Source organism: Chanodichthys erythropterus, chromosome 10 (assembly GCF_024489055.1).
Source record: "Chanodichthys erythropterus isolate Z2021 chromosome 10, ASM2448905v1, whole genome shotgun sequence".
NCBI lineage: Eukaryota > Metazoa > Chordata > Actinopteri > Cypriniformes > Xenocyprididae > Chanodichthys > Chanodichthys erythropterus.
Genome location: NC_090230.1, coordinates 36,343,753 through 36,368,186, shown reverse-complemented (window position 1 = coordinate 36,368,186; position 24,434 = coordinate 36,343,753). Strand labels below are relative to the sequence as shown.

Genomic DNA, 24,434 nt, shown 5'->3' with positions numbered 1-24,434 from the left:
GTATTCTCATCGCTGAGTCATCGAATTTCCTAATAAAAAAGATCTTAATTTGTTTTCCGAAGATGAATGAAAGTCTTACTGGTTTGGAACGACATGAGGGTGAGTAATAAATTACATAATTTTCATTTTTGGGTGAACTAACCCTTTAAATTCTTAAACCAGCATTTTTGATTACACGGAGACAGTAACTATCAATTTCAAAAACGTTCGCACTTTCAAACAGCCCCTAAAATAACACTGATTTAAATACTATTTAAACTGATTTGTTATTTTTCTAGCAAAAAATACTAAGGGAGTGTTTACATGACACTGTTTTCAACTAAAAATGGAACATTTTTATTGCATTTTGGCCGTTCATTTACACAGCGGTTTGGGGGCCTGGAAAAAATCTTTTAAAAACGGATTTCAAAGTGCAAGTTTTTGAAAACGATACCGTTATCATCTGCAAAGTAAACTACAAAAATGTGAATTTGTGAAAACGGTGATGTCATGCATTTGCATATTATGTGTTCAGTGTATAGGTGCATAGTGTTGCTTTACAAAGTGACATCGACAACTACTGGCCTTGGCAGCAGAATACAGCTGTTTTAATCATTTTTGTAGACCATTTTGTGAACGGAAATCATTTTGTTGAATGTACACAAAAAAAGCAAAGGAAAAACTTTTCCGCTTTTAGTACGTTTGTCATGTAAACGTACCCTAAAACAAAAATGACAATTTAATGACTTGAAAATATGTTTTATTGTTTGCTTATTCATTTATCCTTTTTCTTGATTTGGTAATTTGGTCAATTAAAATAAAAAAATAAAAGTAATTGAAATAAGTACAATAAGTCCTATTGTATGATTTATATATTCCAATACCAGCTGAGAATGTGAAGACAACTTTTTTGTAACATATTCATGGAAAGTGCCTGATACAGATAGATAATGTCAGCAAACAAATGTCTGTGCGTGCGTTTTGGAAAATTCACTCTTAGATTTGAATTTGAGTCTCCAGCCTTCGGAACGCAGTGAGTGTTTAATCAAACCGGTATCTCAGTATAGAGTTAGAGCTTTTGTTCTACAGCAGATCATCTGGCCCTGCTGATGTGTTTGACAGTTTTTGTAGTATCACAGATGGACCAAAATGGGAAGCAATTTCTTAGACAAATGAAAGGCTTTATTTAAGATGCTTCAGTGGAAGACGGTATCTCTGTCAGCCAGCGACGGTTTAAATTCCAGAAACAAAAAAACCTGACATGAACGGTTTGTGAATCTCCATATTCACCAAACACCGCTAGGATCACAGCAACTATGACAGAAAGCTCTCTCTTTCCCGAGCTAATGATGGCCCACAGCATAAATAAATCTCTACCACTTAAGGCGATGTGATTTTTTTTTTAGCCAAGATTCTGTAGTTTTTCCTCATGTGAATCAATATGCAAGAAAGTTTCAGAAGTTCCTGCTTTTTTATCGTTATCATCGGAGAACCAAAGCAAGCCAAATAAACAAACACACTCCGTGTATGTGCATAAAATTGTGAGCGGCGAACTTCCCCTGAGGCCAGAGTCCATCAATGTCACGCTAGTGTGCTGCACAGCCCGTGAACCATCAAATGAATTAAATACTCAAAGAATACATACCAAATGATGCTCTCGAAATCCTTCAACACATTCCCAAGTCAGTTTTCTGAACGATTTACTGGCCTTGAGCAACTGAGACTATTTCGGTAGCCTTATTAACATGGACATCCCGACAAACCATCTGCCATTCTGTGATATTTTTCCGATAGACCCGCTCTATCAGCCTGTCAAAATATTCAGCAGTAAATCAAACGCCATGAAATGAGAAACTTTGTCAAACTCTGCTCAAACTGTCAGAGGGCTGTAGCAAATAAATGATGGTACAGCCCTCTGTCTGACAAACAGAGCTGCATTGTAACATGACGGTCTATACGCTGGAAATTTAGTGTAAACAAAACCTAAACTAAGATGCAACAGCACAGGAAACAAGCAATGTGCAGAAATAAAGTGTAAATAGTTTGGCGGCAATGTGTGGTTGGCTGATCCAACAGTTATAAAACAAAGGAGGCTATAACAGAAATACATATATACAATTTCTAGATTTTATTGGCCTAATTATTTAGTGAACAATGACATTTTTGAAAGCAATGTTCTCATTCATCATGTCCTTTCAGCAGTTCTAAAGGCCATGAGTTCTACCACAGGAAGCTGACAATACGGTGCCCGCCGCAAACCACACGTCCTGCATCCTTCTGAACATAATGTTCACACAGGCGTGGGAAGGTGCGCGGAGCATGAGTGCACGATAATGGAAGATAAGAGTTGGGCAACTTCTCAACAAGTGTACATTATTGATGATGATTTGAGAGAGGATGTTCATTTCTGGGTAAGCTGGCTGAAACTGCTTTATTACTTCATAAAGGCATCAAACTTTGCATGTCGGTCGGTTTCATTTAAACACGGAAATATTAGAAATAATTATGCAGCAGCAGCTTTGTTTTGGTGTGAATATAATGCATACAATGCAGAGTTGTGCATTAACAACTAAATGGCATCAGCAATAATGGATATAGCTGTTAATACCAAGATAATAATATACGAAAATCATTCAAATACGGCACAAATAATGCATTATGGGTCAGGAGGAGTTATGTGTTCATCTCAATAACAAGAAGGATAAGCTGGCTGAAATTGCTTTGTTACTTTATAAAGGCGTCAAACTTTCCATAACAATCAGTGTCATTTCACCATGTAAATACGTCTTTTTGTTGTTGTTGTTGTTGTTGTTGTTTGAAATAAGTAAACCACAGCAATAGCTTTGTTTTTGTAAAGTTATATTTCATAAAATGCCAATTAGTGCATAAATAATTAAATGTCCTCAGCAATAACAAAATGAGCACAAACAAAACAATACGGGTCAGGAGGAAGTATGCAATCATCCCGAATAACAAGTCTGGTTAAGCTGGCTGAAATTGCTTTATTAAAGCATAAACTTCCATGTCAGCCTGTTTCATTTCAGCACGTAAATACCCATTTTTGCAGTTTTTGTGACCGTATACTACATAAAATGCAGAGTAGTGTATTAACAATTGTATGACATCAGTATTAATAAAAAAAATATCAAGAAAATAATCATTAAAAAGTTACAAATATGGCACAAATAATGGATTACGGTCATGCCATCATCTCAAATCACAAGACGTCTGGGTAAGCTAGCTGAAATTGCTTTATTACTTCATGAAGGTATCAAACTTTCCACACCGGTCTGTTTCATTTCAGAACATAAATACGTGTTTTAAAATAAAATTATCCTGCAGTGGCTGCAGCTGTGTTATATTGCATAAAATTCAGAGTAGTACATGAAAAAAATAAAGCATTATAGGTTAGGAGGGTCATCTCAAATGATAAGAAGTGACATTAAAAAGTCCCTCAAAGCTGTCAGCAAAATGTTCTCCTACCCACTGAATGCTCCTCCTTCTAGTGCATGAAGACAAATAGTCTTGCCCAGCTAGTTAACTTACATTCTGTGAGTTTCCATGCAATTAGCTCTCATGTTTGTAAAGCCTATGACCTTTTGAAAATGAGTGAGCCGTTGGTATCTCCATTTCGTTGGTGGAATTGTTCTGTCTTTGTTCTTAAACATGAACTCACCTGGAATCTGTTTCTTGCAGGACATTAAGCCAGCACGCAAAGGACAACAGAATTTTTTAGCTGCATTTTGGGATTGACGAATCCATTGTCCATTTTCATTGAAAGCTTCCGGAAAGGATGAACACCAGCAACACCAGCGACTCCAGCCAGGGTCTCCCCTTGCTTGTTCTTCCTCTGGCACTGGTCATCTTCCTCACGGTGATGGGGAACCTGCTGGTCATCCTGGCTATTGCTCGTACCCCTCAACTCCACACAACCACCAATGTCTTTATCATCTCCATGGCCTTTGCGGATCTCATCATGGGCTGTGTGGTCCAGCCCTTAGGCGTCAGCATGGTGGTGACTGGGAAATGGCTGTTGGGCAACACGGTTTGCGACCTGTGGACGTCCGTGGACGTGCTTTGCGTCACAGCCAGCATCGAGACGTTGTGCGCCATCGCCGTTGAACGTTATATTGCGGTGACGAGACCCCTCGAGCATCAGGTCCTCCTGGGCAAGCGCCGAGCCGGCTACATTGTGTGCGTGGTGTGGCTGGTGTCGTCCTTAATTTCCTTTGTGCCAATCATGAACCATTACTCTCATGCAAATTACAGCAAAGCGCAAGAATGTTTCGATGATTCAGAGTGCTGTGATTTCCATCCAAACCATTACTATGCCATCTTCTCCTCAGTGGTGTCCTTCTACGTGCCTCTCATAATTATGGTGTTTGTGTATGGGAAGGTGTTTGTCATCGCGACCAGACAGCTGAAACTCATCGATAAGGATAGACTGCGGTTTCTGAGCACAAGCATGGAAGATTCTTGTGAAAATGCAATTTCTGTAGGTAAAACAGTTCGTAGTTGTAGACGGAGGTCAACGAGGCATGCCATAAAAGAACACAAGGCACTCAAGACACTGGGGATTATTATGGGCATCTTCATTTTGTGTTGGCTGCCCTTCTTCGTCTTCAATATCATCAAGGCCTTTAATTCCGGGGTGCCGTCACAGTCAATGTTCCTCGTGTTTAACTGGCTCGGCTACGCCAATTCAGGCCTGAACCCATTCATCTACTGCCACAGTCCCGAGTACCGTACCGCCTTCCTGAATCTCCTAGGGTACAAAAAACTCAAGCGGCTAAATCAAAACTCCATGCACAAACATCTACGGACCCTCACCTCATGCATCCAAAGCAAGAGTTCTGTAAGGATGGATTGCTTAAGTCACAAATATCCAACTGCAGAGGGTGGGAACATAAGCTCTGACACGTGTACAGTTCTTGAATCTCAGCCTCACAATGACTGAAATGGGACATGAATCAATGTAAAAGAAATGTTTAAGGTAAGAATTTAAAAGTTCAAAGAATTCAATGTAAATGGTGCCTCAACCCGAGCAAGTTGGTGAGGTGGGGTGTGCTATTACTTATCTAAGTGATTGGATCTTCACATTGAGGGTGACTAAATGGCTGAAAATAATCCCATTAACATTGAAAACACCAAGAACTGCATAACAATATGCTAAAACTACTCCGGACATCTTTGAAACAACATACCAATGCTCTGGCAAGCATTCACAACACCCTAGCATTATGGCATTGAGATCTGAAGCAGCACTTTGTCTTCTGAATATTCTATACATTTAAAACACACATTTCTGATGCCAAAGACCCCCAAATATATGACCCCTTTCCTACAACATAAAGTGCATCTATTTATTCCTCCTTTATCCCCTTTATTTTTCAGTTAAGTGCAGGTGCAGCCATTTGTAAATTTAATGTGTCTGGCTTCCGGTGTTCACTTTCAGTTATTTTTAGCTGTGTAAAACAGCTTGTTATGCTGCTTGATGTTGCAAACTGGTACTCTTACCATATTATTTTAATTGTCTTAATTATAATCAAACTGGTATGTAGTGCAAACAGTTTTACAGTTTACTGCACTTTGATATTCTTATTTCCCTATAGCGGCTAATAAATCGGAAGTCTCGTACATTCATATTTTCTTAGTTCAAAAATAAGGTAGATAGCGTGAGGGGAAAAGAGTGATATTAAAATTAAACTGACAAATGTAGTTGGCATTTACGACTCCACTGTACTGAAGTCAAAAGCAATTATAAAAATATTATCTGGAAAATATTATGATTAATAATAAAATAATTAATAATTCACAATTTTCCACAAGAATTATTGGTTCACAAGAAAGCAGAAATGAAATACAGAAAAATCTGTCCACTACAGAGGAGTTACAGTATCATAGGAAGTGCATTCATTTATGGTTTTACTTTAGTTTAGTAAACTAACCCCCAGTTTCACAGATAAGGCTTAAGTTAGTCCCAGACTTAAATGCTTGTGCTGTTTTAACTGAAAGCTATTTCTTAAAATAGATCTGATGAATGCCTTGGACGGCCGAAACGTCATGTTTTTTTATTATTAAAGTTTGAGCTCTGTAAGAGTGAGTGTTGCACCTTTGTTCAGGTCATATGTATTTAGATTTTTTGGTTGCACCTCCTCTTCTGTTGGTAGATTTCTTAAAGTGTCATTGATTTGTCTCAAGATGCACCGTTATGTTTTTTTCTAAGGCACGTTGATAAAAGCTACTTAAATGTCCTCATTGAACTAAGGCCTAATCCTGGCTTGATCTAAGCCCTGTCTGTGAAACCGGGCCCAAGTAGTAAAATAATAATAAAGAATGACCTGTAACAATCAGTGTTATCTTTAAGAAAGCCACATATGAGACACTCCCACGCCTACCATTTTCATGTGGGTGGTTAATGTGGTTTGTCAGCTCATCAGTTTCACATTCATTTTAATGCACTTCAGTGTTTCACTGAACTTCCTCTTTGATAAATGGCATGTACCCAACAAAAGAACTAATACCCGTAAATCAAGCAAATAAGATAATTATACTCAAAAGTTAACTTTAAAAAATGATGGTCATCAGAGCCAATGGCCTCATGGGCAGTGCTCCGTCATGTAGAGCAGTAGCACTTCAGGCAACCCGAGTTCGAGTCCCAGCTTGATCCTGCCACCCTGTCTCTTCCGCTTCGCTTTTCTACTAGCATCTCTCAATAACGGCAAAAAACACCAACAAAGAATCTATGGATTCTATGGATTCATTCAATCCAATCTGACATGAGCAAAATTAGAAGGGTCACAGCATGCAACATCATCTCCATGTACTATTATCCTGGATCTGGAGTATGACAATGATGATTACACAAATTAGGTCATTAATCTACCTCTTCCTCTCAAAAAGAGAACCAGAGGATCAACCTTGGCATCTAACCACAGTACTGGATTAAACTCAGTTTTGTCAAGATGTGTCCTATTATGCATTTCATTCCAATCTTGATAGATATGAAAAGTACTGAGCAAGATTAAACCTCTTATCCTTTACCTCATATCCTTTAAACTACTCTGGGGTGATATCAGACCCTCAAAACTGATTAGCACAACACAACTAATCAATTCAATGTTTCTCAAGAGGCTGAAATTAGTTGGCAGAGACATTCTGAAGTGTGCGTTGTGAGCATCTGTGTAGTGTATGTGTGTGTGAGAGAGAGAGAAAAGTGTGGGAAACCCAGGGGTCTTATTATTTCATGATAATGTGGAGATGATAATAGACTAGAGCAAAAGGTGCACCGTGACAGTGTTTAATGATGCTGGAGAGGCCTTGAGTTCAAGCTTACAGAGATGAGTTCATACTGGATGCATGTTTTATTTGATTATATACCATTTTATTCTTGTGTGCATCTTTCAGTGATTGAAAAAAAATTGTACAAAAAAGGTAAAAAAAAATTATAATAATAATCTTGTGATTGTGAAAAAAACTACAACTAAAATATACAACAATAAAAACTGAACAATAATTTAAAATAAATCGATAAAGTTAAAACCACAAACACAGTGTGATCTGTAATGCCCAGTTCGCAAAAAAAAAAAAAAAACGGCTCTTGAGAAACAGTTCTTTGAATGACTCGGTCAAGATTTACGAAAGAGCCTCGCTCATGAGTCAGCAGTTTCTCAAAAGCATTGTGTTGTTACCAAGTTCACATTTTTCCGTTATTATCCGATTCAGTAAACCAGGAACCGTTACTGTGATGTATATGCTACTTTAGGTTTGTGACTATATATACTACGATTCAAATGTCTGGGGTCAGTAATTAATACTTTTATTTAGCAAAGACAGATAAAATTGATCAAATGTGAAAGTAAAGTCATTAATAATGTTACAAAAGATATTTCAAATAAATGCTGTTCTTTTGAAACTTCTATTTATCAAAGCATCCTGAAAAAAATGTGTCATGGTTTCCACAAAAATATTAAACAGCACAACTTTAATAAAAAAGAAAAGAAAGAATGTTCCTTGAGCAGCAATTCAGCATATTAGAATGATTTCTGAAGGATCATGTGACACTGAAGACTGGATGATGCTGAAAGTTCAGCTTTGACGAGAATAAATTGTATTTTAAAATACATTCAAATAGAAAACAGATATTTTATATTGTAATGATATTTTACAATATTACTGTTTTTACTGTATTTTTGATCAAATAAATGATCCCCAAAAAAGATACATCCCTCTTTTAATGTAAATCTGTGGCTACTGTTTGTCATTTTTTTATCCAATCACTTAGAAAAGGAAAATCACATCTTCAACAAGCTTCATGCTTTTAGATATCATTTTGTGTAGTACAATTAGTGAGTTATACACCAAAATGAAATAATTTTTCGGTTTGGGAATGAGCAATAGCTTTAGCAAGCACTACTTATAAATGATTAATACAAGTGAAGAACTAAGTGAGCAGAACAGAACAGACAGCAGAATCTGGCACACAATAATATTTCTGGTCTGGATCAGAATTATGGTTCAGTTTGTGGTTGTTTTAATCAACAACATACATCGTATGCCACAGGGGATTAGACATAGTGTACGTGAATCGCATGTACTTATGATGATTGAAAAGCACACTTTGAGACACTGCAGACGCAAACACATCTGAGAAACATTTCAGCATAATTCCTCTGATGTCACCAAAGACGAGTGTTGATAGAAAAATACATATTGTGCATAAACAATGCACTTATACAAGTACCAGGACACACGCACTAGCTGTCTGTTTCCTTCCAGATCAAATGTCTAATGATATCATAATTATTTCCCTCCCACAGGGACACTGAAGATGGGAAACAGATCCTATGTTTTTCAAGGGAATTAACTGAACTCTGACATCATGCTTTTCAAGTGGACCCCGACTGTACATTCACACCATGTGCAAAGAAAAATAGACAGAATTTTAGAGTAAAGAGCAGCAAGGTAGAAAAATGATTTTTTAAGAACAAACTGTGACATAAAAACGATCACGCAGAGACTGGTTTTTGAAATTCTGACTGAAATTTGAAGTCCTAATATGCCAACAAAACTTTCCCAGTTCAATCACTACCCAGAGATGAATTTGAATGAATAATTCTCAGGGTGCAAAACATGAGTACCATTGTCCATTGGTCAGAAACATTATTAGGAACATAATTAGCACATGCACAACTGTGGTGATTGTGCTGCCCTTGGACGGTGCTGTATAGCTCGTTTGGATGTTTTTCTTCATCATTGCAAATGGCTCCAAAAATGGTGAAGACATTAAAACTGTCTGCCAAAGAAAACATTTCCAACCTCAGCAGAAAAAGGAACATCAGAAAAGGATGTTTGGAAGTATTCTTTTTCTCCAGAACAACGTGGAATATTCTTTTCAATAAATCACCAAAATACAACAATGACTGGCCAAAAACAAATCATTCAAATGATAAAGATCCAAATTAAAGTTTCATGGCTGGAAGAAAATATTTATGGTAATTTTTTCATCAGCAGGTGTGGCAAAAATGTGGCATTAATTTTAGAGCCTACACACTCTCTGGAGTGGATTATATTGACATTTCACTGGCTGTTTTGTGCCACATGTCTCAGCATCTGTTAGATTTCAACACTTCAGCATCAAGCATACAGCCCAGATTGATGCAGTGCCAAAGCTTTTGGCTTATAAATATGCAACTACTGCCAAACAAATCAAGAGAATTGAACAGTTGCATGTCTGAGTGTTTGGTTTGGGATATTGTTGCTTTGATAAAATTTTAATGCATACTGGCATCAGTGTGGTCAGTGGTGAGGACTTCATTCATCTTCTGATCAGAGCACTGCGAGTTGCCTTTACTTGCTTCTTTGATCCTGACTGTCTGTAACTTTTATCCTCACAAAAAAAAACATGTACAAAAAATAAATGCATGCACTTTGTAATATATTTTTAAAAAAAATTGATCTTAATTGTTTTTCAGAGTGGAGTATTTTTCATGGAGCAATCTTGAAGAGCTACATGGAAATATTAGATTTTCAAATAACTAAAATGTAGGCTGTTTCTTCACTTTTATTTATCAATTCAAATTAATGCATCACAAGGGAAATGAGTCATTTTAATTGGTCTGTTCTCTCTGCTTGTCATTGTCATGTCTTGTGGAAAACATCTAAGGCATTAGTCTGATAAAACTCAACTCCACAACTATTCAAATAGTGGAAGAATTGTAATTAACTGCAATCTCACAAAGGGTCAGAACATCATATGTGACTGCTGCATCAGTCTTTCGAAAGCTGTTTTTCTGACGCATCAGAAATCCTGAGGCTTTATTTCAAAATGAGATGCAAAAATCTGCCAATTTGAAGACGAACACAAGCTTGATCCCTATACTGTCAATCAATATGCGCACCTAATATAAAAAATAAATGTTTTTGCTGCATAATAATTTTACTTTGAAGGTTTATGCACAGCTAATATCATTTATTAAGAACAAACAGCTACTAGAGGAAGACATGATTTGATATGAATTTAAAGTACTAGAATTTAAACTTTTTGTTGTACTGGTTGAACTAGTACTACTCTCTTCACATCCTGATAGCAATCAACACTCTCAGAAAAAAAAGGTACAAAAGCTGTCACTGGGATGGTACCCTTTCCTAAGGTACACCTTTGTAACTAAAGAGTGCATATTAGCTGGATTAAGGTACATATTAGTACCTAAATGGTACGTTACATCTTTTGCACAAACAAGATTTACATAAGGAGGAGGAAACAATGGTGTTTGAGGCTCAATGTCATTTCCATGTACAGAACTCTTATTATTCAACTATGCCAAGGTAAATTAAATTTTCAATTCTATGGAACCTTTAACCCTCAGGGGACTGAGGATTTTTGGGGCCCTGGAGAAGTTTTGACATGCCCTGACATTTGTGCTTTTTTCAGTTGTTCATAAACATATTCATGGAAAAAGTGTCATTACACTGTATTCAGCACAAACTAGGCTACAATAATACGTGAGGAACATGTATGTACATGTTTGTGTTTTTGAAGGAATAACGTTTATGCATGGTTATTGAAAAAACAAAAAACTTAAGTCACTGAAATAAAGCCAAATAATATATATTAAATCTTTGTTCACAAGACTTCTGGGTATTGGAGGTTGTAGACTAGAGTTGTTGCTTCAAAATGAGGTAAAAATTATACTGCCTGCTTGTTCATATAAAACAATAGAGAGATTTAAATATTCTAAAACATCTTTGGTCAAAAAAAACACAGTATGCGTGGAGGTGTGAATCATGATGAATAATGGGTGATTCTCACCTGAGAAGACAAAAGAATCGCATAAAGAGCTCTAATGACCTGTATAAATAATGAGCTCTTTCAGTCAGGTAGGCTGTGAAAAAACCCTCTGTTGATCATGTCTCAAAGCTCATCATGGTGTAAAAAAAATATACAGAAAAAACAGCAATACTGTGAAATATTATTACAATTTAAAATAATGGTATTCTATTATATTCTTTAAAATATAATGTATTTCTGTGATGCAAAGTGTCTGAACAGTTATGTTACCTCTATGGCATTTCATATAGGATTTTAGTTTAAAAGCATGCACATTTGGAGAAATATTGATGGATTCTCATATGTTTATGTCAATTTTGTATACAGAGGAGTAATATTTATACAATATTTATTGTCATCACTATGAACGCTGGATACTGTTTTCGATTCATACTTGCAGCCGGAGGGTGCTCTGTACACCTTTCGTCCACACATTCATCTAAAGATGAACAGGAACCAGGAACTAACGGCATGTCTCTATCCAGATAAACACTTTTCAAGACAATAAATACACGACTGAGACGATGTATGCATGTATTGCCTCTGAATTTACGTCTGAATAGCGCTCGCTCTGTGGGCGTGGCCGCATTAGTGGATAATGAGCTGAATCACGGACTTCTGACATGGCTCTCTTTTCATACAGATTACACAAATACAGAATTTTTGTTTTGGATTTGACTTACATGATTTAAAACCTGACATTTCAATGTTTTTTTGGACAGAAGTCTCATTTTATTCACTAAGTTACAGTTCATTTTCTGAGAACTATCAGATTGGACTTGGACGTTCAGAGGGAGACGAGAGATCACGCATCATGTTAGTTTTCTTTATTTTGTAAAAAGCACAACATTTTGTTTTTACTCTGAGTGTACACAATTAAAAGAAGATATTCCACATATTAAAATGGTGTATAGCTCTTAATTGTATGTGCAACATTGACAGAGTATTTTGAGTCTCTTTCACACTGGTTAGAAAGAAAAAACCTGAGGGAGTTAATAGATCTGGTCAAAACATATACATATATCATGTACATGTACATATTCTGTGGAAGTCTCAGGACCAAAAAATGTCATCCAATCATTGTGTTTGGTCCGAATGCATGGCTTTGTAGAGCACTCTGAAGGGAAGGTGGGATCTTATGCTTTCAAAGCTAGCTTGCTATTGCTAGCCTCTCCGAAATTGCCTTTAAGTTTGAAATGCCACGCAAGCATACTATTCATACTATTTCTGCAGTATGTATATACTGTTTGCATTATATGGATTTTCTATATGCAAAATATGCAGTACTAAAGAAAATAATATCCCACAATGCAATGTGCTTTATTTGACTTTTCATTTTACATGTGATGAATGAACTAAGTAAAATCAGCCATAGTTTAACATCTTTTATTTAACTTATTATTATGTGATTGATTTGATTATGCTTTACTGACTATTTTGTACCAAATTTCTAATTAAAAATGCAAAATATCTGTATTTATAAAAATCAAATAAAAGGATTTAGAAACAATATACAATGTTTCACATACTTGGAAATATACAGTGAACATGGCATGCTACTGCTCAGTATGCAGAAAGTGGTAGGCTAGTATTCCATTCTCATTTGAAACTAGTGTACATGAGAAGAAACACACTGACAACTGCAAAAGTGAAAACTTATCATGACTGTCCTGACTGTCTTAAAATAATTTGTCATGCTCATGGATAATGCTTACATACTTGAAATTTTAAAGCAATCGTTTATTACAAATGCACCAAAAATATAGCTTTAGCATTAATCATGAGCTAGCAAATGCTACTCCTCCAACATCATATGACATTCCCTGACACGACTCCTACTAAAATAGGCCAATGGCTGAATCACAAGAAAACATAAACAGCATAATAGATAGTGTCAGCTTTCAAATCTTGTACAGTTCATAACACCATCCCTCTGGATTCACACCGAGTAGCAACCCAACAGAATGAATGAGGTCAAAAATTCAGAAAACACACTTTTGCCAAGCTGCCTAGTTGATACGTAACAAACACACTGACATTTAACAGTAGCTCAGCTTTTTAATTACATAAGCAATGAGGAAATATGAGGTTTAATATCAAATGACATTAAGGGGGGCCTATAATGTCCCTTTTACAAGAAGCAATCCAAGTCTCTGGTGTTTCAGCTCAGAAAACTCCACAGATCATTAATTATAGCTTGTCAAATTTGCCCCTATTTGGGTATGAGCAAAACAGGCTGTTTTTGTGTGTGTCCTTTTAAATAAATGAGCTGCTGTTCCTGACCACTTTCCAGAACAGGGTGGAGATTTAACAGCTCAAGATTCAGCAGCTCAACAACAACAAAGCTGGAGAATCTCACACAGCCAGAATGATGTTTTTCAGTAACGGTGTTCAGTAGGGGTGTGACGAGATCTCGTGAGACTAAAATGTGACGAGATTTCTCATCGAGGCGAAAAGTAGTCTCATGATATTGCCATGACAGAGTGGTTAGGATGATTAGGAAAGAATATGCCACCAGTACGTTTACATTACGCCTCCACTGTCGTTTTGCTTTAATTACTTTAATTACTTTAATTCTTTCAAAGAAAATATCTCCCTTCGCATTAAACTTTGAGCGTCGTAAATTTGCAGACATTATTTATGCACAAATAGCAACATTACACACTAACTAAAGTTAAAAAAGTGAAATCATAATCAACCACCCCTTTAAATACAGTCTATAAATGAAAGTAGACTTAATGTTCTAGTCAGGTTGAATATTAGGGGGATTCAGCCCCAGAAAAAAAACGTCTAAATTATTGTTTGTTTACTAGGGTAGGCAGGAACGATAGATACAGTGGGCTCTACCTATCAAGTCAACCCCTGAATACTGATTACATTATAAATCATTTTAACTAACCAGATCATATTCATTAATATTCTTTTAGATTATAGACAAACCTTATATTGGACATTGTTGATGACATATGTGGCCAACAAATGTGACCTCCGATTTAAAATGGGGCACAAATATTTATTTTAAAGAATTGTTAAACACCTCCACACTGGTGATGATGTGAAAGCGCTGCAGGTTATTGTCTTTTGCGTCATCACAATGTGATCGGTTTATGTGATAGACAAGCAGAGAAACCATCAATCGTGCCAAAGGAAGTGATTACCAGACAATCGATCAAGAGCATCCTTTAAAAAGTCATTATTCTTTTAGTTGTTTGCTGATGCCAGTGCCACTAAAATTACATACTTTACCTTCAAGCTACATTTCTAAAGCAGCTTTCCCATTTCTTTCATTATTATTATAGATACACAACATGTGAACGTTCAAGGCATGCTTCCCTTTTAGAGTTTTAGCTTCCAATAAGTTATGCCATTTCACAACCACATTTAGTCTGAGCTGAGTAGATGCTTAAAAAAATATTGAAAGGGAAGCATGCCTGTCTTTCTCTCTCATCATTTTAGTTAGGCATATGTAGCCTAATGTTTGCTTTAGAGAGGAAAAAGCTTCATGAATATTACTCTCCCTTTCTGTAAAATGCATATATAGCCCAAGCCTAAAAGCCTGTATAAACCACAGGTCTGATTGCTCATGAGAATCAGCCTGGTTGTTCCAGCACAATGTTCCCTCATCAGCTGAGGACTGCTCTCTTCATCACTGATTCACAGTCCTGATGTAACAGCACAGGAGCCACACCTTACTCGCACAAATGTAGTGCACTAACAGTCAGCTCATGAAATTTGTCAACAGTCTGTCTGTCTATCTGTCTAGAAAAAATTCTAAGAATAAAGTTTGGCTATGTAGACCAGGTGATTGATTTTTCCAAAACATGTCAAATTAAATACATTCATGGTTCATTAATGCCCCCTTCAGGTTGTAGTGATTCTCCTTATCAGCTGTCACAGTGGTTAATTAATATTCGTTAATTTGTCCTTGACTTAATTTTGGGATAATTACATAATTTGTCTCTCTTAAAAATAAGAAGAAAAATACTACTTTATGCAATTCCCATAAAAGATATATATATTAGTGGTGCAACGGTTCAAATTGCTCACGGTTTGGTTCGTATCACGGTTTTAGGGTCACCGTTTCTTAAAATAATATTATTTTATTATATCTTAAAATAAACAGCAACTAAATTTAATGATTTGGGCTCTGTTTTTAATTTTAGTATTTAATATTATAGTAATGTGTAAGTAAGGGTTCCCTGTATAGATTTTTTGTCATTAAGAAAATTTTAACTATAATTGAATTGATTTAAATACAGAGGCATTAAAAAAAATAAATAAATTAAAAAAAAGCCCAATTTAACAAAAAAAAAAACAATTTTATGTTTTGTTTTCTCCCCCTGCTCTACCAAACCATGATTTCAAAACCCGAAGTACATACCAAACCATCAGGTCTGAGTACCATTACACCTCTAATACAGTGACATATAACAACCAACAACAACAGCATAAAAAACCTTCAATACCTCTAAATCTTCAGCAGAGACAGATATAGAGCACAGATGGTACCGCCTCCTCTATGCCTGAATTCAGTCAATGTCAAAACAATATCATTTCACCTGCTATTTTTGCATACATGTGCCTATTTCATTGACATTTGTGTTCCTTAAAGAACATGCCTGCACTAGGATAACAAGCACAGCTGAGGCACAAGGCGTGTAGGTTCATCAGGAAAACATGCAAGAAGAGTTCAAGTGAAGAGCCCTCAGTAGTGTAAAAGACTTCTCTCACTGTCCCTTCAATGCACAAACCTTCTGACTATCCATTCAGACTTCATTAAACTTAGGAATAAAGGAACAGGAGCTGAGTTGAATGATGTCTGTGGAATGATGGAGGAAGGCTTTTTTTGCCCCCAGGGAGCATCTGTTGTTATGATGTGCACAAGCAGCAAAGCACCACAAACCCCAATTGTTAGCTCTTTCTCTACCTGTAAATTTCTTTCTTTCTTGTTCTCTCTCTCTATATATTAACAAACACTGAGCCTCAAATATGAAGCAAGCAGAGTAAACTGTGGAATGTGGATAAAATCCACGTTTCATAAATGAGGAAAAATGTGAAGCCACAGTTAGCATTCACTAAACCATAAAATTAAATGTTCAAAACTGAATGACAGAATAAATAAATAAAAGAAGCACATTTCAGTCGATGAAAGAATTTTGAGTCTTTGTCAACACTGTAGCCTACAAGCAAAATCATCCTAAACACTACTGTCACATATATATTTGACCTAATAGTGCTTACAGTAAAAAGTTATGTTTTTATCTTTAATCACAGTTGATTTAATGGACTGATAATGGAGCAGATATTCTAGACTCCATCCTAGCCCTAATAATAGCACATTATGAGGATGGAGTGTGAACATATTACCCAGGGGACAGTGCTCTAACCTTCAAACATATTCCTGTACACACTTTATTCCGATTTAATGAAAGGGCCAAAGGGGGAAAGATTATGCCATCAATATTTCACCTTTTAATGTTTCATAATCACATGAGATCTAGTGCATGAAAGCAGTTGAGGCAAATCTGTGTTTGTATGTGACAATAAGTAGACTCTATAAGAGCAAATGTATTATTATTTAAGACAACACGCATGGATGAATTGTTCATAAAAACACCAGGGACATGCATTTAAAAAGTACTTATAGTTATACTTATAGTCAGCCGGTTCCCCTCCATTTACATGTTCTGTATGTCTTAGAAACAGCTTAAAAGAATAGTGAAAATCACCCCATGATTTACTCAGCCTCAAGCCATACTAGGTTTATGTTACTTTCTTCTTTCAAACGAATACAATCTGAGTTATATTAAATAATGTCCTGGCTCTTCCGAGCTTTACAATGGCAGTAAATAGAGGATAAGATTTTGAAGCCCAAAAAAGTGCAACCCTCCATCATAAAAGATATCCACAGTTTCGGGAGGTTAATCAATGCTTTCTGAAGCAAAGTGATGCATTTGTGTAAGAAAAATATTCATATTTAAAACTTTAAAAACTAGAATAACTAGCAGACGGCCGCATACGTCAACATATGGCAAAAGAGTAACCACTGATGCAATGTAGTATAGCAGTGTAAGCTTAGACGCCTCTCGCTGTTCAAACTCAAGCTCCTCTTCTCTTATATCGAAATCCTCCGGGGCTCCGACATTTCTCTTTACAAATTCTCATTTTAGACTTCTAATTCTAATAAATGCTCTCTCTTTTGCACTTCCACAAAGCATGGGGTAATTTTCTTTTTCAGGTGATCTATCCCTTTAAAAATAACTGAGAGTGAGACCGAGGCTAAAACAGGCTGACTATAGAACAGTTTGCCATTTAAAACCACTAACACTTCTGAAAAACCTGGTGTTTAACAGTGCAACAGGCAGTAATGGGGTATCATACTGAGAAAAACAGACTAACATTTTCAGCATGTCAAAGTCTACAGCTGGACAAAATGTATTTTCAACAAATCAGCATCTGAACATGTGCAAAAATGCACGTACGCCCTATGCTATACTGCTCATTGTTGACTAGAGGTTGAACATCATGCCTTGCAGGGTGCTTAGTTTCACTCACACTCACTTTCGTTTGAACGAAGTGACTAAAAAAAGGAAAATCTGCCCTAAAAGGCATAGCTCCCTTAAAAAATGCAAATGCTGGCATCATTTACTCACCTTCATGTTAATCCAAACATGAACAAACAACTTGTATGTTATAGGGTTTGGAACTACATGAAGGTGAATAAATGATGACAGATCTATGCTTCCACAGAGAAAACATGCTCTGTACAATTGCACAAATAATCTGTTTGGATGTTCTTCCCATGCAAGCTGAGTGAATGACACATAATAAAACCCATGTGGCATTCAGAGCGCATACAATAAAGACATGCATTTTATTCTCTGTTCATACTAGAATGTGACCATTTCCCATAGCAACATGCAAAAGGCTGATTATTGAATATCACTAACAAGATTTCAGCATCCACAGAGATGTTTTCGATGCTTTTTAGAGAGCTTCAATTGGATTCTCAACTGTGACGCATCAAGCTGACGTGCAGAGAAAAGAGGAAAGAAGAGGAATGTGGGAATGAAGTGAAGGGGAAATAGAGATGGTAGTAATAAGAAAAGGAATTGTGTTGCGAGGTAGTGAGGACAGCTGGGAGCTGTGGTCGCTAAAAGCAAAATGGATGAGTGTTTTCTGAGAAGGGCAGATAAAAAGTGCACTTTAAACAGTTTCTTACAGAACTGATGCCACGTTTCTATATCCAAATGATTTATCACCCTTTGATGTCTTTTAAAGAAAAAAATAATGTTCTGCTACATAATAACAAGACAAATAAAAGCTATTAACCTGAAAAGACTCATATCTGCTGTTGCCAAGCAAACAGCTGGACAGCAGGATGGTAAATGGTTTGAACATGTGGAAGCCCCTGAGACCTCTAAATTAAAGGCCAAAGTCACAATTATTCAATAATGATGATAAATGTCAATTGATTTATACTCTGAATATTTAATTTAAATGGCAGGAATAATCATCAGTCTCCTCAGAGTCAGTGATCAGCATTAAAGGGTTAGTTCACTTTCAAATTAAAATTTTCCTGATAATTTACTCACCCCCATGTTATCCAAGATGTCCATGTCCTTCTTTCTTCAGTTGAAAAGAAATTAAGGTTTCTGATGAAAACTTTCCAGGATTATTCTCCATATAGTGGACTTCAATGGCCTCCAAACGGTTGAAGGTCAAAATTACAGTTTCAGTGCAGCTTCAAAGGGCCAGATGAGGAATAAGGGTCTTATCTAGAGAAACATTTGGTCATTTTCGTATACTTCAAAAAGTTTACGCTGCATGTCCTACGCCTTCCCTATTCTACTTACAGAAAAAATGGTACTGGCACTGCGTTCGTTCCGTAAGTAGAATAAAGAAGGCATAGAACATACAGCGTAAGCTTTTTGCCGAAAATGACAGATGGTTTCGCTAGATAAGACCCTTATTCCTCATCTGGGATCGTTTAAAGCCCTTTGAAGCTGCATTGAAACTGTAATTTTGACCTTCAACCGTTTGGAGGCTATTGAAGTCCACTATAAGGAGAATAATCCTAAAATTTTTTCATCAGAAACCTTCATTTCTTTTCGACTGAAGAAAGACATGAACATCTTGGATGACATGGGGGTGAGTAAATTATCAGGAAAATTTTATCTACTATAAATATATCCCAGGGGTAGGCAAGTTCGGTCCTAGAGAGCCGCTGTCCTGCAGTCCTGAGTTTAGCTCCAACCCTGAAAAAAAAACCTTCAGCTGCCTATAGTAATCCTGAAGAGCTTGATTAGTGTAATGACTCGTCACTCGACATAGGATCCATTATGCAAGCTTTATTAAAAGTACTCGTCGTCGTACAGGCAGGGGTCAGAACCAGCAAACACAGCAATGAAGAGCAGGCAGAATCGTGGTCGGAAACAGGCAGGAGGTCAGGGTAACAAGCAAGGTTCACAGTCCAAAGTACAGGCACTAAGTCGGTGGGCAGGCAGCAGCGGGTCAGTAACGATAAACAAACAAAGACAGCAACAGATAATCCAACAGGGTATAAACGCTCAGAATTGTCAGCCGGGGCAATGATCAAGACTTCGCGTAGTAACAGTGTCTGGGTGCTGCTTAAATAGTGTTCATAACGAGCTGCAGCTGGCGATCAATCAGAGTCCAAGGCACGGGGTTATGGGGAATGTAGTGCGAATCAGTATACATGGATGAGTGGATGCGTGAGTGTCAGTATTCAGGAGATGGAGCCCTCTGCTGGCCAGTAGAGGGAATCACGGGGTTCGTCTCCGTGACAGAGCCCCCTCCCTGCGAGCGACTCCTGGCGCGAGGTGGAACACGACGTCGGGGCCTACCGCGTGGTCGAGGGGCCGGTCTCTCTGGGTGGTCGCGGTGAAATTCGTCGATCAGGTTGGGATCAAGTATATCCTCAGCGTCGACCCAAGATTGCTCCTCGGGACCGTACCCCTCCCAGTCCACCAGATATTGGATGATGCGTCCCCGACATCTGGAGTTAAGTAGTTCTCGCACCTGATACACCTCCTCGCCTTCCACAAGGACGGGCTGGGGACTCTGCTCACGGGACCTCCCCTCTCCCTCCTCACCGGGGTCAGCAGCGGGCTTGAGCAAGGAAACATGAAATGTGGGAGAAATACGGTAGGTGTTAGGTAATGCAAGACGGTATGATACAGGTGTGATTTGACGGGTGATTTTGAAAGGACCCACGTACCTTGGACTCAACTTTTTACAGGGGAGCCGGAGGCGAAGATCCCGGGTCGAGAGCCAGACCCATTGACCGGGGTGATATTCTGGTCCGGGGCGTCGTCGACGATCGGCGTATTCTCTCTGGCGGCGAATGGCTTGTTGGAGATGGACATGAGCCTGGTTCCAGGTCTCCTCACTTCTGTTGAGCCAGTCAGTGACCGCTGGCACATCGGTTGGTTCTCCCGACCACGGGAACATGGGTGGTTGGTAGCCCAAGACACACTTGAATGGGGTGATACCGGTGGCAGGTTTTACTAAAGAGTTCTGAGCGTACTCGGCCCATAGGAGATATCGCCCCCAATCCTCCTGATTCTGGTGGCAGTAAGATCGGAGGAAGCGAGTAAGTTCTTGATTGAGTCTTTCGACCTGTCCATTGGCCTGAGGATGGTAGCCGGAAGTCAGGCTTACGTTGACGTCCAACGCCTGGAAGAAGGCTCTCCAAAGACGAGAGGTGAACTGGGGACCACGATCTGAGACGATGTCCTCCGGTAACCCATAGAGACGAAAGACCCAGTTACATAGGAGTTCTGCAGTCTGCATGGCCGTCGGGAGTTTGGGCTGAGGGATTAAACGGCAGGCTTTAGAGAAGCGATCAATGACTGTGAATATGACGGTGTTACCTTGGGACGGAGGGAGGTCAGTGATGAAGTCGATGGCTATGTGAGACCAGGGACGCTGAGGTGTGGGAAGTGGTTGGAGTAATCCGGCGGGTAGCTGTCTTGGACTCTTATGCACGTTGCAGGTGTGACAATGCTGAACAAAGGCCGTGGCGTCCTTGACTAGAGACTCCCACCAGAAGCGATTTTGTAGCAGATGGATGGTGGCCGTGATACCAGGGTGGCCGGAAGCGGGCAGACTGTGGGTGAGATTCAGGACTTGGTCGCGGAGGTGGAGAGGCACAAACACTTTGTCGGGTGGGCATGCGGCTGGAATCTCCTGTTGAGCGTTATGTTGCTGAATGAGAGTCATGATGTCCCACTGGATGGGTGCTATGACCACTTGAAAGGGGAGAATGGTTTCGGGGTCACTGGGGGTCTGTTCCTCCTCGTGCAGGCGAGACAGGGCATCAGCTTTGACGTTCTTAGAGCCCGGACGCTAGGTGACCGTGAAATTGAAGCGAGTAAAGAATAAGGACCATCTGGCTTGACGTGGGTTGAGACGTTTGGCTGTTCGCAGGTACTCCAGATTCTTGTGGTCAGTGAGAACCGTGAAGGGGTAGTTAGCACCCTCTAGCCAATGCCTCCACTCCTCGAAAGCTGATTTCATGGCGAGGAGTTCCCGGTCTCCTACATCGTAGTTGCGTTCCGCTGGGTTAAGTTTGCGGGAGTAGAAGGCACAGGGGTGGACTTTGGCTAGCGGACCCTGTCGTTGAGAGAGGACTGCCCCCACACCAGTATTCGAAGCGTCCACTTTGACGATGAAGGGAATCGAGGGGTCGGGATGGCACAGTATGGGTGCGGTAATAAAGTGTTGTTTGAGTTCCTGGAAGGCTTGGCGAGCTGTGTCCGACCATCTAAGATGACGAGTTCCCTTCTTGACCATGGATGTAAGAGGGCTTACCACGATGCTGAAGTTCCGAATAAATCGACGATAGAAGTTGGCGAACCCTAGGAAGCGTTGTAACTCCTTCAAGGTGCTGGGTTCGGGCCACTTGAGGACAGCATTGACTTTACACTCGTCCATGGCGACCCCCTCTGGGCTGATGACGTATCCAAGGAAGGTGGTGGATGTGGTGTGGAACTCGCACTTCTCTGCTTTGGCATACAGTTTATGGTCGATTAGTCTTTGGAGTACAGCTCTGACATGGTGAATGTGATCATGAAGGGTGTCCGAATATATAAGGATATCATCAATGTAAACAATCACCGACCTGTTCAGCATGTCCCTGAATATGTCGTTGGCGAATGACTGGAAGATTGATGGACTGTTGACAAGGCCGAATGGCATGACCCGGTATTCGTAGTGCCCGTTAGTCGTGGAAAAGGCTGTCTTCCACTCGTCACCCTCCCTGATGCGGATCAGATTGTAGGCGCAGCGTAGATCCAGTTTAGTGAAATATCGTGCGGTGCGTAGCTGTTCCAGGACTGAGGGCACCAGTGGCAGAGGGTATCGGAATTTCACTGTGATCTCGTTGAGACCCCTATAATCGATGCACAGCCGAAGTCCCCCGTCCTTCTTTCGTCCGAAGAAGAAGCCTGCGGATGCAGGGGATGTTGACGGACAGATGAACCCCTTTCTCAACTCCTCCTCTATATATTGAGCCATGGCTTCAGACTCCGGCTGGGACAGAGGGAAGATGCGGCCTCGGAGAGGAGAATGACCTGGAAGGAGATCAATGGCACAGTCATGAGCTCGGTGTGGTGGAAGAGTGTTAGCTTTTTCCTTACTGAAAGCCATGGTGAGGTCGTGGTAATCCTTAGGCAGATTGGGAATGGGCGACTCATCTGGCTCTACACAGACAGCGTGAACAGGAATGGGTGCAATGGCAGACAGACATGAGTTTTGGCATCGGACACTCCACCTGGTGATTTGTCCCTCTCTCCACGAAATTTGTGGGTCATGGAGCCGTAACCACGGTAATCCTAGAATGACTGGGGTGTTGGACACAGGCAGTACGTAGAATTGAATTAGTTCGTTGTGCAGTAAACCAGTTGACATCGACAGTTCTTGGGATAGTTGGTTAATTGAGCCCGTCCCCAGAGGGCGTCCATCTATCGTGGCTATGGAGAGGGAAATTGAACAGGGAATGAGAGAGATATCATGGGACTTAGCGAAATCTTCAGAAATAAAATTGCCAGCTGCACCGGAATCCAACAGGGCAGTGGTGACCACTCACTTCTCATGAATCAATAAAGTAATCGGTACAGTTACACAGTTCAGGGAAGTGACAGAGTTCGAGGTGGGACTCACCGATTTAGCTGTAGCAGGTGACGGACGTGAGGGACATGAGACCCGCTGATAGCCAGGTAATCCACAGTATAAGCATAGGCGGTTGGTGAGGCGGTGATTTCTCTCTTCGGCCGAGAGGTGATAGGTGTTCACCTGCATGGGCTCTGGCGTTTCTTCGTGACACGGTGGAGCAGTGAATACTGGGCGTCGCGAGCTAGTGCGGCGTGCACGCTGCAGGTTATCGATGGTTATGGCCAGTTCAATGAAGCTGTTGAGGTCTCTACCCTCATCACGGCATGCTAGCTCGGTTTGTAATTCGGGACTGAGACCTTTGCGAAACAAAACTTTGAGCGTGTCACTCACCCAGGTTGTCTGTGCAGCCAGCGTGCGAAAACTCATGGCGTACTCAGCTGCCGTTAATCTCCCTTGGGTTAATTCCAGTAAGCGATCGCCCGCTCCCTTTCCCTCTCTGGGGTGATCAAAAACCTCACGGAACTGTCTGAGGAAATCTTCAAATGAGATAAACGCCGTGCCCTCAGCGTGCCAGACCGCAGTAATCCAGTCCAACGCTCTTCCCGTCAACAGAGAGCAAACAAAAGCGATCTTACCCCTCTCGGTGTTGTAAAGGGTTGGTTGTTGCTCGACAAACAAGGAGCATTGGAGTAGGAAGCCTTTGCATTTCGTGGCGTCTCCGTCGAACTTCTCCGGGAACGCCAGACGGGGATTAACGTGAGACGGCGTCTCAGCCGCTTGTGTAATGGCGGCCGCTGCCGGGGGTGGTGTCGCGGCAGCAGTGCTGTGAAGACTCTGGACGGCCTTAGCCAGCTCCTCCGTGATGGTAGTCAGACGATTCAGCTGGTGTTGATTAGCAGCGATCTGACTCGCCTGGGCAGCCATGTGAGCACACAGACGATCGTAAGACGCTGGATCGGGTTGTGGCGAAGTCTTCTGTAATGACTCG

General features: G+C 39.8%; 2 protein-coding genes across 2 annotated transcripts in view; one reads left to right on the top strand and one right to left on the bottom strand.

Annotated features, from left to right (window-relative positions):
* aak1b (AP2 associated kinase 1b) overlaps window positions 1-1,859 on the bottom strand; it is a 64,042-nt gene extending 62,183 nt beyond the window's left edge. Inside the window, exon 1 of the mRNA XM_067397585.1 lies at window positions 1,625-1,859. The gene's annotated coding sequence lies outside the window, so the exon portion shown is untranslated. The remainder of the gene's footprint in view (window positions 1-1,624) is intronic.
* A 400-nt stretch (window positions 1,860-2,259) lies between these two features.
* On the top strand, window positions 2,260-12,810 carry adrb3b (adrenoceptor beta 3b). The gene is made up of 3 exons (XM_067397576.1): window positions 2,260-2,390; window positions 3,676-4,972; window positions 8,799-12,810. Exon 2 carries the CDS (start codon window positions 3,773-3,775, stop codon window positions 4,934-4,936), a length of 1,164 nt encoding a protein of 387 aa, XP_067253677.1. The 5' UTR covers window positions 2,260-2,390; window positions 3,676-3,772; the 3' UTR covers window positions 4,937-4,972; window positions 8,799-12,810.
* Window positions 12,811-24,434: the final 11,624 nt, after the last annotated feature.